The sequence below is a fragment of the Cuculus canorus genome, chromosome 19, assembly GCF_017976375.1.
Source record: "Cuculus canorus isolate bCucCan1 chromosome 19, bCucCan1.pri, whole genome shotgun sequence".
Classification (NCBI taxonomy): Eukaryota; Metazoa; Chordata; class Aves; order Cuculiformes; family Cuculidae; genus Cuculus; species Cuculus canorus.
The window spans coordinates 6,928,925-6,947,907 of record NC_071419.1 but is presented as its reverse complement, the minus strand read 5'-3'; the positions used below and the strand labels follow the sequence as shown (position 1 = coordinate 6,947,907).

Genomic DNA, 18,983 nt, shown 5'->3' with positions numbered 1-18,983 from the left:
TGTAAAATTGGGGGATGGGTAATTGTGCTTATAGGGAATGTGATAAGTGCGTGGGGATATGACACTAATGATAGTTAATGAGCTAAAGACTGGAAACAAGAGGTGAAGTAGGAATGGACCAGGTGCAGACAGGTGCACCCAAAGTTAGGAGATGGACAAAATGGGGCCACCTCCTGTCTCCAGAAGGGTTTGAGGGAAAACATGCTGGAAAATGTCAAAAATCTAGGGGATTTCAGCAGGGAACAGACTCATGCTTTTGACAACCGCAAGAAATGGAAATACAAACCAGAGACGTTTCACTAACTGATGCCACTCTCTCTTTAGGGTCCTCCAGGCCCACGAGGACACCCTGGCCCTCCGGTACGTATATGTGGAAAGAGTTCAAAGGCTTTACTGAAAGAAGCTAAAATTATTGCTGTGATGCTCTCCAGAGGGACTGTTCACTCACTGGAAATTATAGCTTAGCCCCATTCCCCGTATGCAAAAATGTGTGTGTGAATGGACCAGTGTTTCTTGCTCTTCAGTCTAAACCATCTCCAAGTATTTTATAGAGACAGCATTGTTGCTTCTCTCACTCATCGGCATTAAGGGGCTCCCGGGGGAAGAGGATTTCCAAAGGAAGTGAATGAACATCTTTGCAATAGCAATGGCCCATCTTTCTGGCTGATGCCCCTTTTTTTGCTTTGATTTCTAGGGACTACCAGGAATTCCAACCTCGTTTGTAAGTTGCCATTTTCTGTACATTTGCTAATGATGATAATAAGTCCTGCAGAGCCAAGGTGCTGATGGGACATCCACAAAGACCTGCTGGGATCCTGGAGGCACACACTCAGGTCCAGCAAGAGATATGCTGTGTTAGCAAAGCAATGCTTGAATTGCAGCCCTAGACCAAGAAGCATTTGCTTACACCAGGGCATTTTTAACTTCTAACAACCTCAGTCACCGTCTTTTTCACTTCACACTAGCAACAAGATGGCTTTGGGGCAGCTTTCCGGACACTAGTTGACTCAAACACGGCGCTCAAGACAGAGGTATGAGAGTATTTCTGAACTCACTGGTCTTTCCTGGAACTGGAGGCTGGGAATAGCCACAGTGCTGTTTATTCTTTCTGTGTGCTTGAAGTTTATACACACAAAGCTCTGATTTCTTGCTGTTCTCATGGAATAGCCGCAGTTGTTCCAAGATGCAGTTAAAGGATGTGGTTCTGTGGTGTTACTTGTTTGTGAAGATTCAGACTTTGCACCATGACACTGCCAGCGCTTCAAAGATGTCCTGTTCAGGACATTGCAAGGGCTGCAGCTCACTCGAACCCAACCAGCATGGCCTGTCTTTGGCCCACAGATAAACCTGAAACCCTTGTGGTTACAGCCCCAGGTGCCCCCAAGGCACACCTGACTTTGCCTCCTGTTCTCCCCAGGGTTATCAACATCCAGACCTTCTCATGCTGGACCACGGAGGGGAGATCTTTAAGACTCTACACTACCTCAGCAACCTCATTCAGAGCATAAAAAGACCCCTGGGAACCAAGGAAAACCCTGCACGCATCTGTCGCGACCTCATGAACTGTGAACAGAAGATGAACGATGGTAGGAAGCCCTGAGTTTGCAAAGGCTGTGTCCTCCATAGGGCATTTTCAAATGGCCCAAACAGGCCTCTTTCCCCGGGACCAGTAATGAAGAAATCAAAACTTTCCTTTTCTCAGTCACAGAAAATTTTAGGTGCCCTCATTAATCCCCAAATCCCCTGTTTTTTCAGGTACCTACTGGATTGACCCAAATCTTGGCTGTTCCTCGGACACTATACAGGTCATCTGTAACTTCACCAACGGTGGGCAGACCTGTCTCAGCCCTATCACCGTCTCCAAGGTACACACTTCTTAACCTCAGCGTGGCATTTCCCATACTACTATTATGAAATATTTACCCAGGGATGCGTAGTTCCAGGACACTGGACGGTGACCACTATGACACAGCACACTGGTTTCTCCTCGAGATGCAACTGGTGCAGCTGTAACATTCAGAACTTCTCCCATGAAGTTAAAAAAGAAAATATATATATAGTTATAGACTCTTGTAAAGACAAAGCAATACTGTTCTAGCGATGTTTGATTGACCCATAACCTTAGCAGAGGCCAGTAATTTTGCAAACATGCTGCTCCCAAATGCTTTGTTGAATTCACTTATGTTCATGTCACTCTTGCGTTTTGTTTTCCTGCCACTTGCAAAAGTGAGGTCAGCTTAAATACGAGGAACTCAACGCGAGCCAGCAATGTGTGCTCGCAGACCAGAAAGCCAACCATATCCTGGGCTGCTTCCAAAGAAGTATAAGCAGCAGGGTGAGGGAGGGGATTGTGCCCCTCTGCTCTGCTCTGGTGAGACCCCACCCGGAGCCCTGTGTTCAGCTCTGGAGTCCTCAACACTGGAAGGACATGGAGCTGTTGGAGTGAGTCCAGAGGAGGCCATGGAGATGATCCGAGGGCTGGAGCACCTGCCGTACTACTGCAGGCTGAGAGAGTTGAGGTTGTTCAGCCTGGAGAAGAGGAGGCTCCGAGGAGACCTTAGAGCAGCTTCCAGTACTGAAAGGGCTCTAGGAAAGCTGGGGAGGGGCTCTTGATCAGAAAGTGCAGGGACAGGATAAAGGGAAATGACTTTAAGCTGAAAGAGAGGAGATTTACATCAGATATTATGAAGAAATGTTTTCTTGTGAGGGTGGGGAGGCCCTGGCCCAGGTTGCCCAGAGAAGTAGCTGCCCCATCCCTGGAGGTGTTCAAGGTGTTGGATGGCACTTGGAGCCCTGATCCAGTGGGAGGTGTCCCTGCCCATGGCAGGGGGTGGAACTGGATGGGCTTCAGACCCAAACCATTCTAAGATTCTATGGAACATACAAGTTTCCAGTAAATTTAATGCTACAGAATTTTTCTTGAGGAAGCACCTGTACCACAAGTACCAGTAACAATAACTGGATTTATCTGCAGATGAACGAGAACCTGCTGCTTTGCAGAAGCTTGTATTGAATTAAAGTTTACATTATTTTCCTCATACTTAAGGACCTGTCAGTTTGTTCTGAAAAATAAATGACCAGCTGTGTCCCCACAAAAACTTTCCAGATGAACTTGGCATCCAGCCCATGTGCCCACACTGATACCAGACCCAGTTCTGAGCTTGGACATCCATGCATGGCCATCTCCAGACCTAAGCAGAGCAGGGGCACCACCGTTGCTGTCACATCTTGCACTAACCATGCCACCAGCCCCATCCAGCCTCCTTGCAGGAGTTTGCCCTAACATTTCTGTCACCTTCACAGCTGGATTTTGACATCGGAAGAGTCCAGATGAACTTCCTCCGCCTCCTGAGCTCAGAGGTGGTGCAGCACATCACCATCCACTGCCTGAATACCTCCGTCTGGCGGGAAGGCTCATCTGAGAAACCTTCGGAAAAAGCCGTGCGGTTCAGGGCCTGGAATGGGCAGATGTTTGAGGCAGAGGGACAGCTCAGGCCAGAAGTGGCAGCTGATGATTGCAAGGTAAGTTGCTGCGTAAGAGGGGAGAGGTGGAGAGAAATGCCAGGCTGAAGTCACAGAACAAGGTTCGAGTTAGACTTGTGCTGCTTATTCCCCCTCTAAAAGGGGAGAAGGATCTAGTTCACCTGTTCACCACTTGGATTTTCCAGTCCAGGGTGCTATAGCAGCTCCTGTTAGGTAGTTCACCTTCAAATAGGGGAAATTCCTGTTATTAAATTACAAATTAAATTAAATTCCGAAGTTACATATCACATATAGCAGCAAGGGGGGGAAAAGGGGGAATTGCCACCTGGAAGTGGTGGTCTTGGCTCTTGCCTGATGCCACACCAAACCATTTACCATGCATCTGCATTTCAGGTTCTTCGTAATGGGGGGTTGTGTTTGGCAATGCCCTTTCCATTTCCATCAGCTCAGCCTGGATAAAGGGTCCCCCAAAATGCTTTCTAAGCCTCTCTCCAGACCTGCTCAGCCTAAAGGACAGCCCCTCGTCTCATGCAGGGCTTTTCAGGCTTATACCTTAGCAACAAGCGTTCCTTTCCAGTAGGATTAATACCCTGGTTAAACAGCTTTTTCTGTCTTTCCCTCCTCCCTGCACAGATCAAGGATGGACGCTGGCATCGGACTCTCTTTTCCTTTCGGACGCAGGACCCTCAGCAGCTGCCAATTGTCAACATCTACAACCTTCCCCCATCCGAGCCAGGAAAGCAATATCACCTCGAGGTCGGCCCCGTGTGCTTCCTTTGAACAAAGCCATTGAAACTGGGCTCCGAGGCTTTGACCCCGTGTTTGGCCGATGCCTTAGCACAGGCTCTCCCACCTCTCTGCAGCAAGGACAGCTGGGCTGTATCTTTTGGGTCAACTCTTGCTCTAGCCTTTGGCTCAAGGTCTCAAAGAACCCGTGATCTACTGAAATCAGCAGATTGTTGAAAGGAGGAATAACAAAGGACGTAGGGGAAGCGGGTAGCAGTCGGGACGCGAACAGTGAAAAGGGATCAGGGGACTAGATGTTGCAAGCAGTTCCACACACAAAGCTTTTTCCATGACCAAAGAAAACGTTTGAGAGAAACCTCAAGCAACTTGCAGCCTGTGGTTTCCTCCACCCTACCCCAATTTGTCTTACCTAGTTCCTGAGTTACCAAATGTTCTTTCCATTGACAAGTAATTAAAAAGATAGAGCTTCCCTCTCAGAGCTTGTCACCTTCTGGATGGCCACGTGCTGCATCAGGTCTCCCAGGCGGAGCTGCAAGTCGAGTCTGGCTGCTCTGTGTACAGGAAGCATTTTGATGTGCAATATTAGAAGAAACAAAATATATATATTATATTATTTAAAGCAAAAAGAAAAAGAAAAAAAAAAACACAAAAAAAAAAACTAAGTTCCTCCTTCCATGGGTGAGTTTATTCAACATCCCTTCTCATGCATGGTGTTGGAGTAGGGGAGAGTCCCGAAGCCAAGAGGGGGGATGGAAGGAGGAGAGAGGAAGAGATTGGTGCTAAAATAGAGAGAGGATGGGCTCGTCTGATTTGTTTCTACCTCTCACTGTGAAATCTCTGGTGCTCTTAAAAAAGTGTGTTATTTTATATATATGACTTTATTTAAGGTTGTGAAGGTGCTACAGTGTCTCGCCACAGACCCAAAAAAAAAGCCCATAGGACCATCTCTCTAGGAAGAGAGGAGGTTACGATCGACAGCTAAATCAGAGAAACAGTCACCTTTACAGGGATCCTTTAATCGCCGTGGATGTCAATTGTGTGCAACAGCTCAAACCGGGTCCAAAACAACTTACAGGATATTTTAAAAACAAATTTGCTTTTTTATTTTTTTTTTTCGGTTAATCAGCACTTCACTGCTTTGGGAGGGGAATGAGGGATACAGCTCATCTGGAAGCACTGAGCCTCAGAGAGCTATTTTCGAGTCGGTTGTCCTGTAACAGTTTTGCTGTAATCGCATTGGCCACATGTCCGTGTGGGCAGTGATTCCCTGGTCTAAGCTCATATTTAAACCCAGCTCTGCAACACTTCTGTCTGGCCCCTCTGCCGAGACTGATATGATGGTACCTTGTGTCAGAACCCAGCTGGGCTTGGAGGGGTTTTGTTTTGTTAAGTTTTGTAGAAATTTAGTCTCTGTATGTAAATTTGGAGGATGTTTTTTTTTTTTTAAAGAGGATAATTATGGTAATCTTTAATTCTATATAAGGAATAATATTGATGTAATCAGAGCTGTACTGTATCAAAAACGCTTCAGTGCCTGTTTGGAGTTTTCATGTCTCACATGGACTATGGATTTTATTTTTTTGAGGAAAAAAAAAAAAAATATGTGTCTCTCTTTGTGTACTCTTTTTTTTTTTTTTTTTTTACTACTGCCTGCTGGTTGGTTTCCAAAAAACCATCGGAAAAGGTTAACAAGGTCTGTCCGAAATACCTCACCCTGCACGCAGCCCTGCCTCTGCTCAGACATACCTCACCCCGCACCCCAGGCCCAACTCACCATCGCTCATCCATCACCCGCTTGCTGCCTTCCCATGCACACACTCCCACGTTTCTCCCTTTCTCATCCTCTTGTCATCGGTTTTGTGTGTTTTCTTGAGTCTGGAGTTACCATTTGTTCTCATTAAAGCTTCTTTTTTTTTTTTCCCCTTTTCTTTTCTTTTTTTTGACTTTAAATAAATATTTAAAACTGAGGCAATGAAATGGGACTTGTATGGGTTTTTTTGCTTCTTCATGGGAAACTAAGATGGACAGAAATAGCTGCGGGTGCCAATGTCAGTCCAGAGGATCCCAACCCACACCCCAAACTCCTTCCTCTGGTGCCGGTCCCCCACAACCCACCCAGCCCTCAGCACATGGTGAAACATATAACGATGCTGAGACCCTGATGGCTCCTCACCAATGTACAACACCCACCAGCCCATTCTTCATCCATTTCCCCATCCTGACACAGAGTAAGAAAACAAAACGTTCAAAATTACAAAAATTAAGAGCCTAGTTGAATTTTTTTTCATTGCCGAAACCCAAATCACATCTCAGTCCTACCAAGTTGACTTCGAAACCCAACTTCTTCTTGCTTAGGACGTTGCCTGGCCCAACCCTCTGCCTAAATCCTCGTGGCTGGCTCTGGCGCACGCATTGATGACGGCAGCGAGGCCGCCATGGGCTTGAGCCAGGAGGGAAGCATGTAGGGGTTTTCCCCACACACCCCGTTACACCATGTGGTGGGAGCTGCCCTGGCTGGATTGCATCAGGAGCAGCGGGAAGGGGCAGCACCGTGTTTGCTCACTCCTTCCCGGCAGCGCTGCCGCAGCAGGAGGGGACAAGGGACACTCCTCCCCAGGGCCACTGGGCAACAGCAAAGCTTTGACACCACCTTAAAAAAAACCAAACAAATCAGCTGGGTTGGGGCTGACCATCTCTCACGTGAGACAGCCAGTCCTGAAACACGGCTTTGTGTTCGGAGGGAAAAACAAATACATCTAATAAATAAATCCATGTACCTATGAGGCCAAAAGTGGAGATACAAGAGACCTAAAGAGAGACATTCTGGTTGTTTCCCTGCCTCATACCACACCAGGATTTATTAAACTAGTCCCTGGCTCTACCAGTTATTTTAGATTACTTGAATTAATTGGTTATGTCTCTGATTCTATGATTCTACGTCACCAGTATGCACGGCCTAAAGGCCACTTTATCGCTTCAAGGTTGGGCCAAGACAAACCACAAGCAGCAAGCACAGAAAAGCCACCAGCACGATACAGGGAGCTCAGCTAGAAAGGACAAAGAAAACCCAGATTTCACCCAGATTTCATGGCTTAAGGGAGCCCAGAAGCTGCTGGGGGAGGGCTGGCTCTACCACCAGGGCAGGGAAGGTGAGTTTTTGGTTTGGTTTTAAAAGGTGCAGCCTATCGTAGAACTGTAGAACAGTTTGGGTTGGAATGGACTCTCAAAGCCCATCCAGCCCCTGCACCAGGCAGGCAAATCTTCAAGATCGGAGCGTTCAAAGCCCCATCCAACCTGATCTTGAATATTTTCAGGGATGGGGCTTCTACCACCTCTCTGGACAAGCTGTGCCAGTGTCTCACCACTGTCATTAAAGTCTTCCTTATTTCTAGTCTGAATCTACCCCCTTTTAGTTTAAAACCGTCACCTCTATTGCAAAAAGACCTACTAAAAAGGTCTGTCCCCATCTTTCTTACAAGCCCCATTCAAGTACTGGAAATCTGCTGTGAGATCTATCTGGAGCTTTCTCTTCTCCAGGCTGAACAACCGCACCTCTCTCAGCCTGCCCTCGGAGCAGAGGTGTTCCATTCCTCTGATCTGTTTTATGGCCTCCTAAAGTCTAAATCTTTCCTGTGTTGAGGGTTCCGAGCTCATATGGGGGCCTAATTCTGCTGTGTTCACTGAGCATCAGAGCCAGGTCGTGCAGATGTGTTTGCCCTGTGGAGGAAAGCCACGTCCAGGTGTCACTTGGTGTCCCAAAGGCCTCGCTCGCAAACACACCTGGAGCCAACCGAGCGCTTCGCCACACACCCGCAAAATGAATTGCCGTTTCTGAGAACAAAAGCCTGCACTGGTGAAATAGGGGGGCTGGTTTGGGGGTTGTTTTTTTTGTCATAATCATTTCTGCTGGAGAAATCCAAGCTTTTGCAAGCTTTATTTCCCCCACTTGCTATTGCTTCATGCCTGAGCAAACAGTCCAGCCTCTAAACAAGCACATCAGGGCTGGGGACAGCCAGCTTCGCAGGCAGCTCTATATAAGAGATGAGGTCAAACCAAAAGAGAGCAGAAGCCTCTTCTCAGTCACCCTAAGAATGCTGGCCTCCCTCGTCCTCCTCCTGGGGCTGCCGCTCGCCCTCGCCGACGAGGCCCCCAGCTGCGCCCCGCTCGTCCCAGTCACCTTCGACAATTCCACCATCCCTCAGGTAAGCCCTACCCTCAGCCAGGGCGTTCATCCTCACCGTTCCTATCAGCATCACTAGCAGTTAGGGGTGCGGGAGGAGCTTATGAACCTCATCAACGGCTTGACTCTTCTCTCACTGCCTCTCCATGCTTATTTTTCCGGGAAAAATCCAAGAGCATGGGGACAGGGAGAAGCCTTGCAGCTCTGCACTCATAAATTCATGAGTAGAGGCTTCTGAGAGGCTCTTGCTTCCATCCCTCCATGCAAACCAGGCTGGGCAGCACCATCCCCAGTGCTTCACTGCTCTATTTTAAGTCCTTCAGGTGACGGGGATTTGGGTCATCAGTCTCCATTCACAAAACCCTTCAGTGGATAAGCAGTATTTAGTCTCTTGGGGATGTTTAATGAGAGGAAAGCAATGAGAGCCGAGCACAGAGAAGGAGAAACACAACCGCTGGCCATCCTGGGAGCTGGAATATTGCTTTAGCAGGGAGGGGACAAAACCAAGAGCCTCCAGCCAGCCTGGATCCTGCTGGGATGGTCACCTACCAGGGGTGCTGCGGGAGAGTGGGACAGAATGTTCACTTTGACTCAAATGGTGCCTCCGGGCAAACCCAGCGCAGCCCTTAGGGACCAATCCTTCCCTGCTCCCCTCTTCTCCAAAGATCCTGGGACTGTGGATCTACATCAGCGGTGCCTCCAAGTACCCACCTCACCTGGAAGAGCTGAAGACATTGAAATATGCGGCTTTTATCATCTCTCACAGCAACCACGAGGATGAGCTCAACGTCACCGAAATCATGAGAGTGTAAGGAAGGGGATTTGCCCCCTCACCTGGCTGCCCCATCCCTGGGGGCATTTCCACCACTGGTACCACCCTCCAGGCTGAAACATTCTCATAAACTGGGGGCTGGAGAGCAGCTATGCCAAATTCATTTAAGCTCTGCAGCCTGGTTCAAGTTCTAAATACCTTAGGCTTGGCTGGGGAAGTTTGGAGGGGTGTTTGCATCATCTGACTTCTACTCCCCACAGGAATGAAACGTGCGTGGTGAAGAACAACAGCAAGATCCAGGTCATCTTGCACAATTCCACCCTGGTTCACGGTAAAGCCCTGGCGTTGCACCCACACCCAGCACCTTCCTGCTTTTGTTCCCCCCCAGTATTTGGCCCCCTGAGCCTCCCAAGGCTATTTTACACCTGAAAACATGTTTGGAGGGGGGGGGGAACAAATTTTCCCCATCCCGTGCAATCGGTACAGAAGCCTTGTGCGACCCAACCGGGTCCCACCAGGACAATTCTCCAGGGGAAAAGGGATGAGAAGCCCCTGTGGCACCACCAGCTGTGCCTGGGCTGAGCCCCGGCATCGGGTGAAGCTCACAGTGGGGGACTCTGCTCTCCTCATGCCTTTCAGTCGATGACCAGGTCAGTAGCATGGCCAAAGTGATCCAAAGCGACAAGGACGTGCTGATCCTGAATATACTCCATGACAAGTACTCAGGTCTGAGCATCTCAGGTGAGTGAATGCTGTCCTGGATCCACGAGACACATCTCTACCTGGAGATGCATTGATGGATAGAGGCATACCCAGCCCTCACAGCCAGGGCAAAAAGCTCCTTCCACCCCCAAGAGGGGAAAGATAGGGGCAAGCAGGCGATGAGCTCCCCATCCACACCATGGGGACCATCAAGAAGAAAACCATGCCCTAAAATTCTCTATTTTTTTTTTCCCCTCCTCCTTTTACCATCCCATTTCTCTGGTAGCACGGACACCCAATGTGAGCAAGGAGCAGATGGAGGAGATCAGAGCGCAAATGCACTGCCTGGGCTTCACTGAGGAAGAGATGTTCTTCACCTCCGAAAAGGTCTGAACCCCTCCCCAGGGTGGGAGAGGAGTCCTGGGTGGGATGCAAGATTGGTTGCCCCCTGCAGCCCATCTCCCCCCTCTTCATTCCTGCCTCTTGGGGCAGTTTGAGGGCGATAAGGCACCAATGGCCACTCTGCTCCTCTCCTGCAGGAGGCTTGTCCCCTGCCTGGGGAGAAGACAGAAGAAGGTGACACAGAGAAGCAGCAGCTGGAATAACCCCCATGGGCCGTATCAGCAGCTCCATCCCCATCCTCATCCAGCATCTCCATGAGGACACCTCTGCCTGTTGACCCCGGTTGGACTCAGCTCAGCCTCAGGACTTTATATTGAGGTTTCATTTTTCCCTCCTGGACCAAACACCCAGTTTCTGTGCTCTCACCAGAATCCAAAAATAAACTCCGGTATTAAAACCTCCTGCCACGTGTTTGCTGGGAGAGCGAGCACGACCCCCTCCTGCCTGCCCTGCCTGCAATGCCACATCTCCAAACCTGCTGAGGAGCATGAAAAGCCCAGGAAAAAGAAAACAAACAAACACCAGGGTCAAGCTCATTGGTGATGTTCATCTCCATCTCTCCTGGCCACCCTACTCAACAGGTCCCCTCCAGCCACTCGTCAGCCCCAAGCCCACTGGGAGACCTACAACCCTACTGACCCAACTCAGGTCTCCTCCACCATGAGTCAAACCAGCCAAGGAGCTTTCAGCGCCCAAACATCCCACCCTGAATAGCAAAAGCAAAATCCAACAAGCCTCCACTCACAGCAGGGTGAGGTGACACAGGGGGGCATCACACCTTCCCAGGGGTTTCTGAGCAAGGGAAGAGGGAGCATACAGGAAAAAAAACTCATCCAGACCCAGACGGAGGGATGCAGGGAGAGGAGAGGAAAAGGCAAACAGAAATAAAGCCATAAGAGCAGCACCTGCCCTGCCCAGAGGCACAGGGATGGGATCGGGATGGTGGGATCGGGGGAGTCGCCACCACAAGGACACATCCAGCACACTGGGGGTGACCTCACAGGGCCCTTTCAGCCTCATTTTTATGATCTGTTTTGGCAAGGAAGGAGAAAACACCTTCCTGACCAGGAGGGACGTGGCTTTTTGAAGCCCCCCCAGGCTTCTGCACCCCAGTGAGCACCAGGGTGAGGGCCTGCACCGTGTCCCATTCACAGAGCACAAAGGAACTGCGGTGGCTGCTCATGGGGAACAAAACAGGCAAATTTAGAGCAGATTTGGGATTTAAATGCAGCAAGCGTATCACCCCCATCACCTCCGACCGTATCAGCGGCACCCAGTTATTGCTGCTTGCCACCAGCAGCCAAAGCCAAGGCAAGAGCCGAGCTCAGTGCCGGGCACACGGCTCCGCTCTGGATGCTGTCCCAAAAAGGTGCTGGTTGCGTCACCACCACAGAGCCGTCAGCTTTCCATCCCATCCCCCCTTGTAGGGCTACAAAAGCAAACGGACGAGCAAGCGCGTCCGTCTTTCCAGGGGTTCATTCGCTCCTCACTTTTGGCCATGGTCGCGGTCGAGGTCATCGCCATCCTCAGCCTCGCGGCTCTGCTCCCCACCACCGCCTTCCCCTGCGGAACCCTGCGCCCGGACAACGCCACAGCATCGAAGGTAGGAGAGACCCAAACCTTAGGGGAGACACATCCCACTTCTGCAATGAGTTTGTGGGTGCTCTGCTGAGCCCCACCGTCCCATGGGAAGGGGGAAATCCTCTCTTGCCCCTCCAGCATACCTGCAACGAGCAGGAAACGTTTGTTTTGCAAAACCCATCAATTTATCCAGTTTTCTCGTGGTCCCCCAGCAAATCCCAGAGATGACATCAAAGCAAGGGAGGCTCGCTGGATGTTTTGGTGCAAAACCCCCACGGCAGTGCAGGGCTGTCCTGGCTCTGCTCCACAGCGCAGGAGCGCTCGCGGTCAACACTGGGCACCGCTTCCCAATCTTCATATTCAGCAGCTTCCCCGTACTTTGACGTTTGCACCGCTTTCATTTTATTGCTACCAGTGAAAGAGGGAGAACTAACAGAGAGGAGAGGTCGAAATTAACCGTTTTGCCTGGGGGAAGGTGGAAATCTCTTCCCCAAATCTCCCCCCTACAAACCCCAAAGCTCTCACTGCCCTGCCCCTCTCTCCGCACAGCTCCTGGGGACTTGGCTCTACGTGGCTGGGGCTGCCCAGTTCCCCCAGCACCTCCTGGAGTTGCTGCTCATCGACAACGGCCAACTCCACGTGGAGCCCCACACCAGTGAGCAGCCGCTGCTCATCACCCATCGCGTGGCTGCGTAAGACAACTCTTGGGTCTCTCTCCCCAGTCCATCTCCTTACAATTTTTGCAGTCCCCCACAGCCATTTCAACACCAGATACGAGCACAGTTTCAGGCTAGTTTTCCCCCAGGAGAGTCTCTCCTGGCTGCTCCATGCAGTCTCTTCCCTCTCTTTTTCACCTCTTCTTCATTTCTTTATTTCAACAGTCCCCACGTTCAGGCAAATTTCGCAGGACACAGAGGTCTCTCAGGCATCAACCCCTGGAGGTGTGAAGGACATAGGCAAGGAGAAGACCCTTCTGGAGCAGGAGACTTTCCCAGAGGTCCCCTCTCCATGGCTGTTAACTCTGCCGCACATCAAAATATCCCCCAGGGTCAGATTTTAAGGGAATGTACTTCTTTTTTGTGCCAACACAGGCGGCTCTTTGCAGCTTTGGTTATTTTGGGGTGGAAAACATCTGAGCAGCAAGGAGCCCTTCAGCCAGACAGCTGGAGGTCAGACATATGCAGACTTATAATAACAGCAAGAGCAGTTAACCCCGCAGAGGAGCTGGAACGGCCAAGTTCCCATCCCATGTTTGGGTTCCCACCCCACGTTTGGGTTCCCACCCCATGTGTGGTGTTCGGACCAAGTCCAGAGCTTTGCTGGCCCTTTTCAGCCCGTGACAGGGGTCTCCACTCTCCTTCTCCACATCATACCCTTTCCCTTCTCTCTCTCTCCCCAGAGGGGACCAATGTCACACCAACAACTCCACCTACTTCGAAATCGCTGTCGGTAACACCACCCTGGTGAAGCACGGTGAGCAGCAGCCGGAGCAGCCCTCGGGTTTATCACCCAGTCTGGTTTTTTGGGTGGATTGAGACACTCTAAGGGCTCGTGTAGATGTTTTACATCCTCTGACACGTTTTATTCCTGGGTCGCTTTGTCTGTATGAAGCCTTTGTGGCCTCCAACCAGTTGCCCAGGGCCAGGAGTACCCCCTGCTCGTGGATCACCCATGAAATGCTGGGTCACAGCCCCATAACCAAGATGCGTTTGAACCCACTGCTTTGTTCCAGGAGCAAGGAGCAAACCTGCTCCCATGGCATTGCGAGGAAGGAAAACTACTAAAGTTATTTCACAATCCCTTGGCAGGAGAAGAAGTGTGGCATTCAGGGCAGATTTCAGGTCTAAAATCATTTCCTCCTCACTGAGGAAAGGAGATGAGCCGTTTGGGGTGGGAATTGCAAACACTGGAGCCACAGGTTTGACCTGGCCAAGCCAGCATTGCTGCAAAGCAGGGCACAGGTTCTCCCCAGTTTTACAGCCCCCCGAGCTGTGAGGTCGGGCAGACGCACTCACGGCCTGAGCCACGGCAATCGGTACATCGCAACAGCGAGGACAGGATCTGGGTGGCTTTGGATCCTTCACACCTCAGGCTCACATTTAAGAAATACAGTACGAATAAAGCCAGAGCCAAACAACTCGCGCCACGTCAGATCCCAGGGGCAACGAGCGCTGCCTGTACCCAGGCTGTGCTTTATTGCTGCTGCAGCACCGAGTAGCTGAATATTGTTCTCAACCCCAATTCCATTCTCTTGAAGCCAAGACACATCAAACTGTGGGGATGCTGATGAACCTCAGCTCTGAAGACACTTTACTGGTCCGGTACCACATGCAGAAGGAAAGGACGTATTTAGGGCTGTATCTCTACGGTACGTAAACTCCATATTAAAGTAGAATGGTTTGCGTTGGAAGGGACATTAAAGTCCATTGCGTCCCACCCCATGGGCGATGACACCTCCCGCTGGATCCGGTTGCTCAAAGCCCCCTTCAACCTGGCCTGGAACACCTCCAGGGATGGGGCAGCCAGGATTTCCATGGGCAACCTGCGCCAGGGCTTCCTCATCCTCAAAGGAGACAAAAAAATCTTCCTAATATCTATCTAAATCTCCCCTCTTTCAGCTTAAAATATCTTAAAGCTATCATGGGACACCCAAACACACACACAAAATCACTGGCTACAATCACGCAGCAACTTGATTTTGCCAACAATCAGCGATTCTCCTTTTTTTCCCAAGGATCACAAGAGTATTTATAAATCGCATTAAAACCTAAATCTCTTGGCAGAGCAGGAGGACACAAGTTAAAGACAAAACCCTTCTTATTCAAAGAACAGGAAGCAAATACAATTCAGCATTGATATCATTGCGAAATCTCAATATTTTCATGCCAATCATGATTTTCCGGTACTTGCTTCCCAGGGCAGAGGACACGGCTTTGCAAAGGCACAGGCAAAGCAGATCAGATCTACCCACAACCCCATAAAGAAGTATGTTAGACCTCGATAAGGCTTCCCATTAACTTCCCAAGCTGCAAAGCAGTTGCTTAAGAGAGTTTGAAGACACGTATAGAAAACTACCTCCACATTCAGCCTTGGTCCCTCCCGATTCCCCGTGAGAATGAGACTATCCTGCAACCCCTTAAAGTAGACAGGACCAGAAATGATGGGGTTTGTTCAGGGGTATTCAGGATAAGAGACATCACCTCCACAGCAAGCGTTGGTGGGAGCACTGGAAAGGGAGGCAGCACAAAGGGCTGTGCTGAGGCCACCAGCCTGGATTTAACTCCTGGCTTCTCTTTTTATAGCCCGAAACCTAAGCATAAGCACAGCCCAGCGGGAAGAGTTTGAGCACCATGTCAAGTGCCTGGGGCTGAAGGAAGAGGACATCGTGTACGCACCATGGAAAACGGTACGTGGCTGCTTGCAGGTGGGCGAGGGGCAGCGGAGCACCACAGCCCCCACCCCAGACAGGGCTGCCGAGACCCTGGGCTGGAGCTCCAGCCACCATACTGGGGGTTTGGAGAGAGGCTGTCAAGGCAGTGGAAGTTATTTACAGGACTAAGGAAACACAGGATTGCTTCAACAGAAACAGGGGTTTGGAATCATAGAATAGTTTGGGTTGGAAGGGACCTTAAAGCCCATCCAGTTCCAACCCCCCTGCCATGGGCAGGGACACCTCCCACTGGATCAGGCTGCCCAAGCCCCATCCAACCTGCCCTTGAACACCTCCAGAGATGGGGCAGCCACAGCTTCTATGGGCAACCTGTTCCAGTGTCTCACCACTCTCATGGTGAAAAAATTCTTCCTTATGTCCAGTCTAAATCTGCCCCTCTCCAGTTTACACCCATTGCCCCTCATCCTATCACCCCAAGACTTCATAAACAGTCCCTCTCCAGTTTTCTTGTAGCCCCTTCAGGTACTAGAAGGTTGCTATAAGGTCTCCTTGGAGCCTTTTCTTCTCCAGGCTGAACAACCCCTACTCTCTCAGCCTGTCCTCGTAGGGGAGGTTCTCCAGCCCTCAGATCATTTTGGTAGCCTCCTCTGGACCCATTCCAACAGCTCCATCTCCTTCTTATATTGGGGATTCCAGAACTGGACACAATACTCCAGATGAGATCTCACAAGAGAGGAATAGAGAGGCAAAATCCCCTCCCTGGCCCTGCTGGCCACGATTCTTTTGATGCAGCCCAGGACACGATTGCCCTTCTGGGCTGTGAGCGCACATTGCGGCTCATGTCAAGCTTCTCGTTACTCAGCACCCTCAAGTCCTTCTCTGCAGGGCTGCTCTCAATCACATCATCCCCCATCCTGTATTGAACCCCCCCAGACTCCCCAAAGCAAATACCTGCACCCAAGCATCTCCAGTAAGAAATACAGTAACTGCCTGCCTCCCCCTACTAGGGATGGGATAAATAAAGCACGGGAATTTTGCCCCATAATTCCTGATTTTAATCACCACTCCCTCCCTCCAAGAAGAGACCCGTCACCCTGCAAGCTGCAGGAAGGGGCACAGGGGTGGGTGCCCTGGGGTGAGGCACAGCCCCACTTTAGCCAAAGCTGCAACCATTTGAAACCCTCGGATAGTTTTCAGATCGGGATTTGCTCTTCTGGCCCGCAAATGGCTTCCTTTTGCAAAGTAGGGGTAAAAAAAAACACCTTACCTTTTCCTGTCCCATCCCGTCCATCCATTCCTGTCTTGGCCACTTGATCATTCAGACCAGGAGCTTCCAGAGGTGCCCAAAAATCCACCCAAAGCTGCCAGACTGGACTCAGTGTAATCCCTGAAACCCCCTCAGCCTCAAAATACTTCTTTTAGGGCTCTTCCTCACAGGTTCAGGAGAACCTGAGCCGGGGGCCAAGCACAGGTTGAAGCCCTCATGGTGAGGCGGGAGGGTCTCCTCCCCCACTTAGGCAATGGGCAGCACCTGGGGGGTGTTGGCAGCTGAGAGGCAAGAAACCACATCTGAGGAGTAAAATGAAACCAAACAAATAAAGGTAGAACAGATTTTGGAGACTTTTGTCATCAGGCTGAGAAAGATTGATGCGACAGAGCACCCGGGCAGAGACTGGAACGTGCTCATATCAGCCTGAGGCAGGATTGAAATCACACTAATTCTGAGTGCCAGGGTGACGCAAGCTTTTTCCTTATTTCTCAAATAGTTTGAACCTCCCTTTCCTTCAGAGGGTGCTTACTGACACCCAGTGCAGCGCAGCTTTGCTCCAGACTCCTGCTTTCCTCCTTGCAGCACATGGGTGGAAAACAGCACCAGCTCCGTGCCCGGGCAAGCAGCGTCTGCGATGGGCAGTGAGGGAAGCTGGTAGCTTCTCCAAGCCCTTCCAACTCAGAGAAAAAAGGGAAAGAAAAATACTCCTTTCTTCAGTAATTTCTCTCCTGCTGGTGCACTGACGGTTCCACTTATCCCATTATTGTTTTGGAAGGAGCTGTGTCAGGTGGGAGAAATCAAAAAAGGAAACAGCCCACGCACAGAGCCTGCGGCTGCGGTCACAGCATCGTCCCCTCTGGGTAACTACCAGCCTGGGAGCATGAGGAATGACACCATGGTGACAGCATCACCTCCTCTGGGTACCCACCAGCCTGGGAGTGTGGAGAATTGACACCATGGTGACAGCATCACCCCCTCTGGGTACCCACCAGCCTGGGAGTGTGGAGAATTGACACCATGGTGACAGCATCACCCCCTCTGGGTACCCACCAGCCTGGGAGCGTGGGGAACTGATGCCACATTAAGCAATAAATGTTTTTCTCTGCTCCGATGTGTTGTGTTGCTGAGCTGCCGGAGAGCAGGGATTCTGAAGAGATGGGAAACAGGGCTTGCAAAAAGAAATAGAACACCCGAGTCACCTTGTGTGTCATTCCACCAGGCGCTGGGAAAGCCAGTCTTAAGCAATGAGGGATGCAAGACAACGTGATATGCAGAAGCTTTTTCAGTGCGCTCAGCTTCGCACCAAGCTTGCAAGAGAGCTCAGCTGAAAAAAGCAGTGCTTAAATGAAGCAATAATAGGGGCTAACCAGGAGAGGGCAATCATTAACTACTTTAAATGAGTGTGCGAAGCATTGGATGAGTAGCTGGGATATAGAGAAAGCTGGAAACTTCGCAGCTGTACAGTCTGAGAGGAAGAGGGTGCATAGCTAGAAGCAACCACCCAGTTCTTTTGAGAGCAGCTTGACAGCCAGGAGTAGCCCATCTGGGGCAGATGTTCCTGCCCAGACCCTTTGAACCGGTCCAGAGCTTCTGCACGATGTTAATCCACAGCAAGGTTTGCAACATAATAGGAGGACGCGGACATATTATCCTGCCAGAGAGGGAGGGGGTTCTGATAACGCAACCCAGGCTGGATTTTTACTTCTCAAGAGAAACAGGTCATGTGTCCTCATTTCCCACTGAGCTTGGCAATCCAGAGGTGAGAAGGTTCCAGTGCCAAGATTCCCATGTCTCTCCGTGCCCCTAGTGCCCCCCCTGCACTGTCGGGGCCCTCAGGTCTCCCCCCATCACACCCCCAGCCCCAAAGGAAGAAGGCACTGTCACTCTGTGTCTGCAAAAGCAGAGGGAGTTTAAGAACAGACCCCATTTGGTGCCTGTCTGAAAAGTAATTCAGTCTCAGCTCTAACCTAGTAATTAAGCACTGAAAATATCTCTCTTCTTTAAAAAGGAAGAAAATGAGCAAAGCTGGAGGGAGCACAGTGGAGTCCTGCTCCTCCCTCTGTGGCATCAGGGTGCCCTGTCCCTGTATGGCACCGTTTGTTGGGCAGCATTTCAGTGTTGAGCCTTTGGCTCAATTCCTGTAGTAAAAAAAAATATGAGTTTTACAAGGTCCAGTACAGCCGATTCCCTCCTGGTCTAAGGGCACAGATCCTTCCCCAGCCCTTGCTTCAGACGCATCGTCACCAGCTTGTGACGCAAAACATCCTCCGCCTCGAGGAGCAAGAGAGGGCAGCGGTGTAAGAGGAGATTCCGCCAGCAGCCTTGAGTGCTGCAGTCCAGGGTGCGTTGATAAGTGTCTCAGCTGACCGAAGCTGACACTGCTGGGAAGCCATGGCTCAGATTACAAGGATCCAGACTTTATGACTAGATTTATAGCCGAATAAAAGCCTTGAAT

At 50.4% G+C, this 18,983-nt stretch overlaps 3 protein-coding genes across 7 annotated transcripts in view; all 3 read left to right on the top strand.

The window, feature by feature from the left end:
- Window positions 1-6,098, top strand: part of COL27A1 (collagen type XXVII alpha 1 chain) — a 213,406-nt gene extending 207,308 nt beyond the window's left edge. For all 5 annotated transcript variants that reach the window (XM_054084105.1, XM_054084104.1, XM_054084103.1 and 2 more), the window contains 7 exons: window positions 325-360; window positions 695-721; window positions 966-1,031; window positions 1,418-1,586; window positions 1,756-1,865; window positions 3,304-3,522; window positions 4,117-6,098. In XM_054084105.1, the coding sequence (XP_053940080.1) occupies window positions 325-360; window positions 695-721; window positions 966-1,031; window positions 1,418-1,586; window positions 1,756-1,865; window positions 3,304-3,522; window positions 4,117-4,263 (774 nt within the window). In that variant the 3' untranslated portion in view covers window positions 4,264-6,098. The remainder of the gene's footprint in view (window positions 1-324; window positions 361-694; window positions 722-965; window positions 1,032-1,417; window positions 1,587-1,755; window positions 1,866-3,303; window positions 3,523-4,116) is intronic.
- A 2,175-nt stretch (window positions 6,099-8,273) lies between these two features.
- On the top strand, window positions 8,274-10,797 carry LOC104066882 (alpha-1-acid glycoprotein 1). The gene is made up of 6 exons (XM_009569565.2): window positions 8,274-8,432; window positions 9,076-9,218; window positions 9,443-9,513; window positions 9,822-9,923; window positions 10,171-10,271; window positions 10,424-10,797. Exons 1-6 carry the CDS (start codon window positions 8,322-8,324, stop codon window positions 10,487-10,489), a joined length of 594 nt encoding a protein of 197 aa, XP_009567860.2. The 5' UTR covers window positions 8,274-8,321; the 3' UTR covers window positions 10,490-10,797.
- Window positions 10,798-11,567: 770 nt separating this feature from the next.
- Window positions 11,568-17,624, top strand: LOC104066883 (alpha-1-acid glycoprotein-like). The gene is made up of 6 exons (XM_009569566.2): window positions 11,568-11,889; window positions 12,417-12,559; window positions 13,267-13,340; window positions 14,125-14,235; window positions 15,170-15,273; window positions 17,304-17,624. Exons 1-6 carry the CDS (start codon window positions 11,785-11,787, stop codon window positions 17,478-17,480), a joined length of 714 nt encoding a protein of 237 aa, XP_009567861.2. The 5' UTR covers window positions 11,568-11,784; the 3' UTR covers window positions 17,481-17,624.
- The last annotated feature ends 1,359 nt before the right edge of the window (window positions 17,625-18,983 follow it).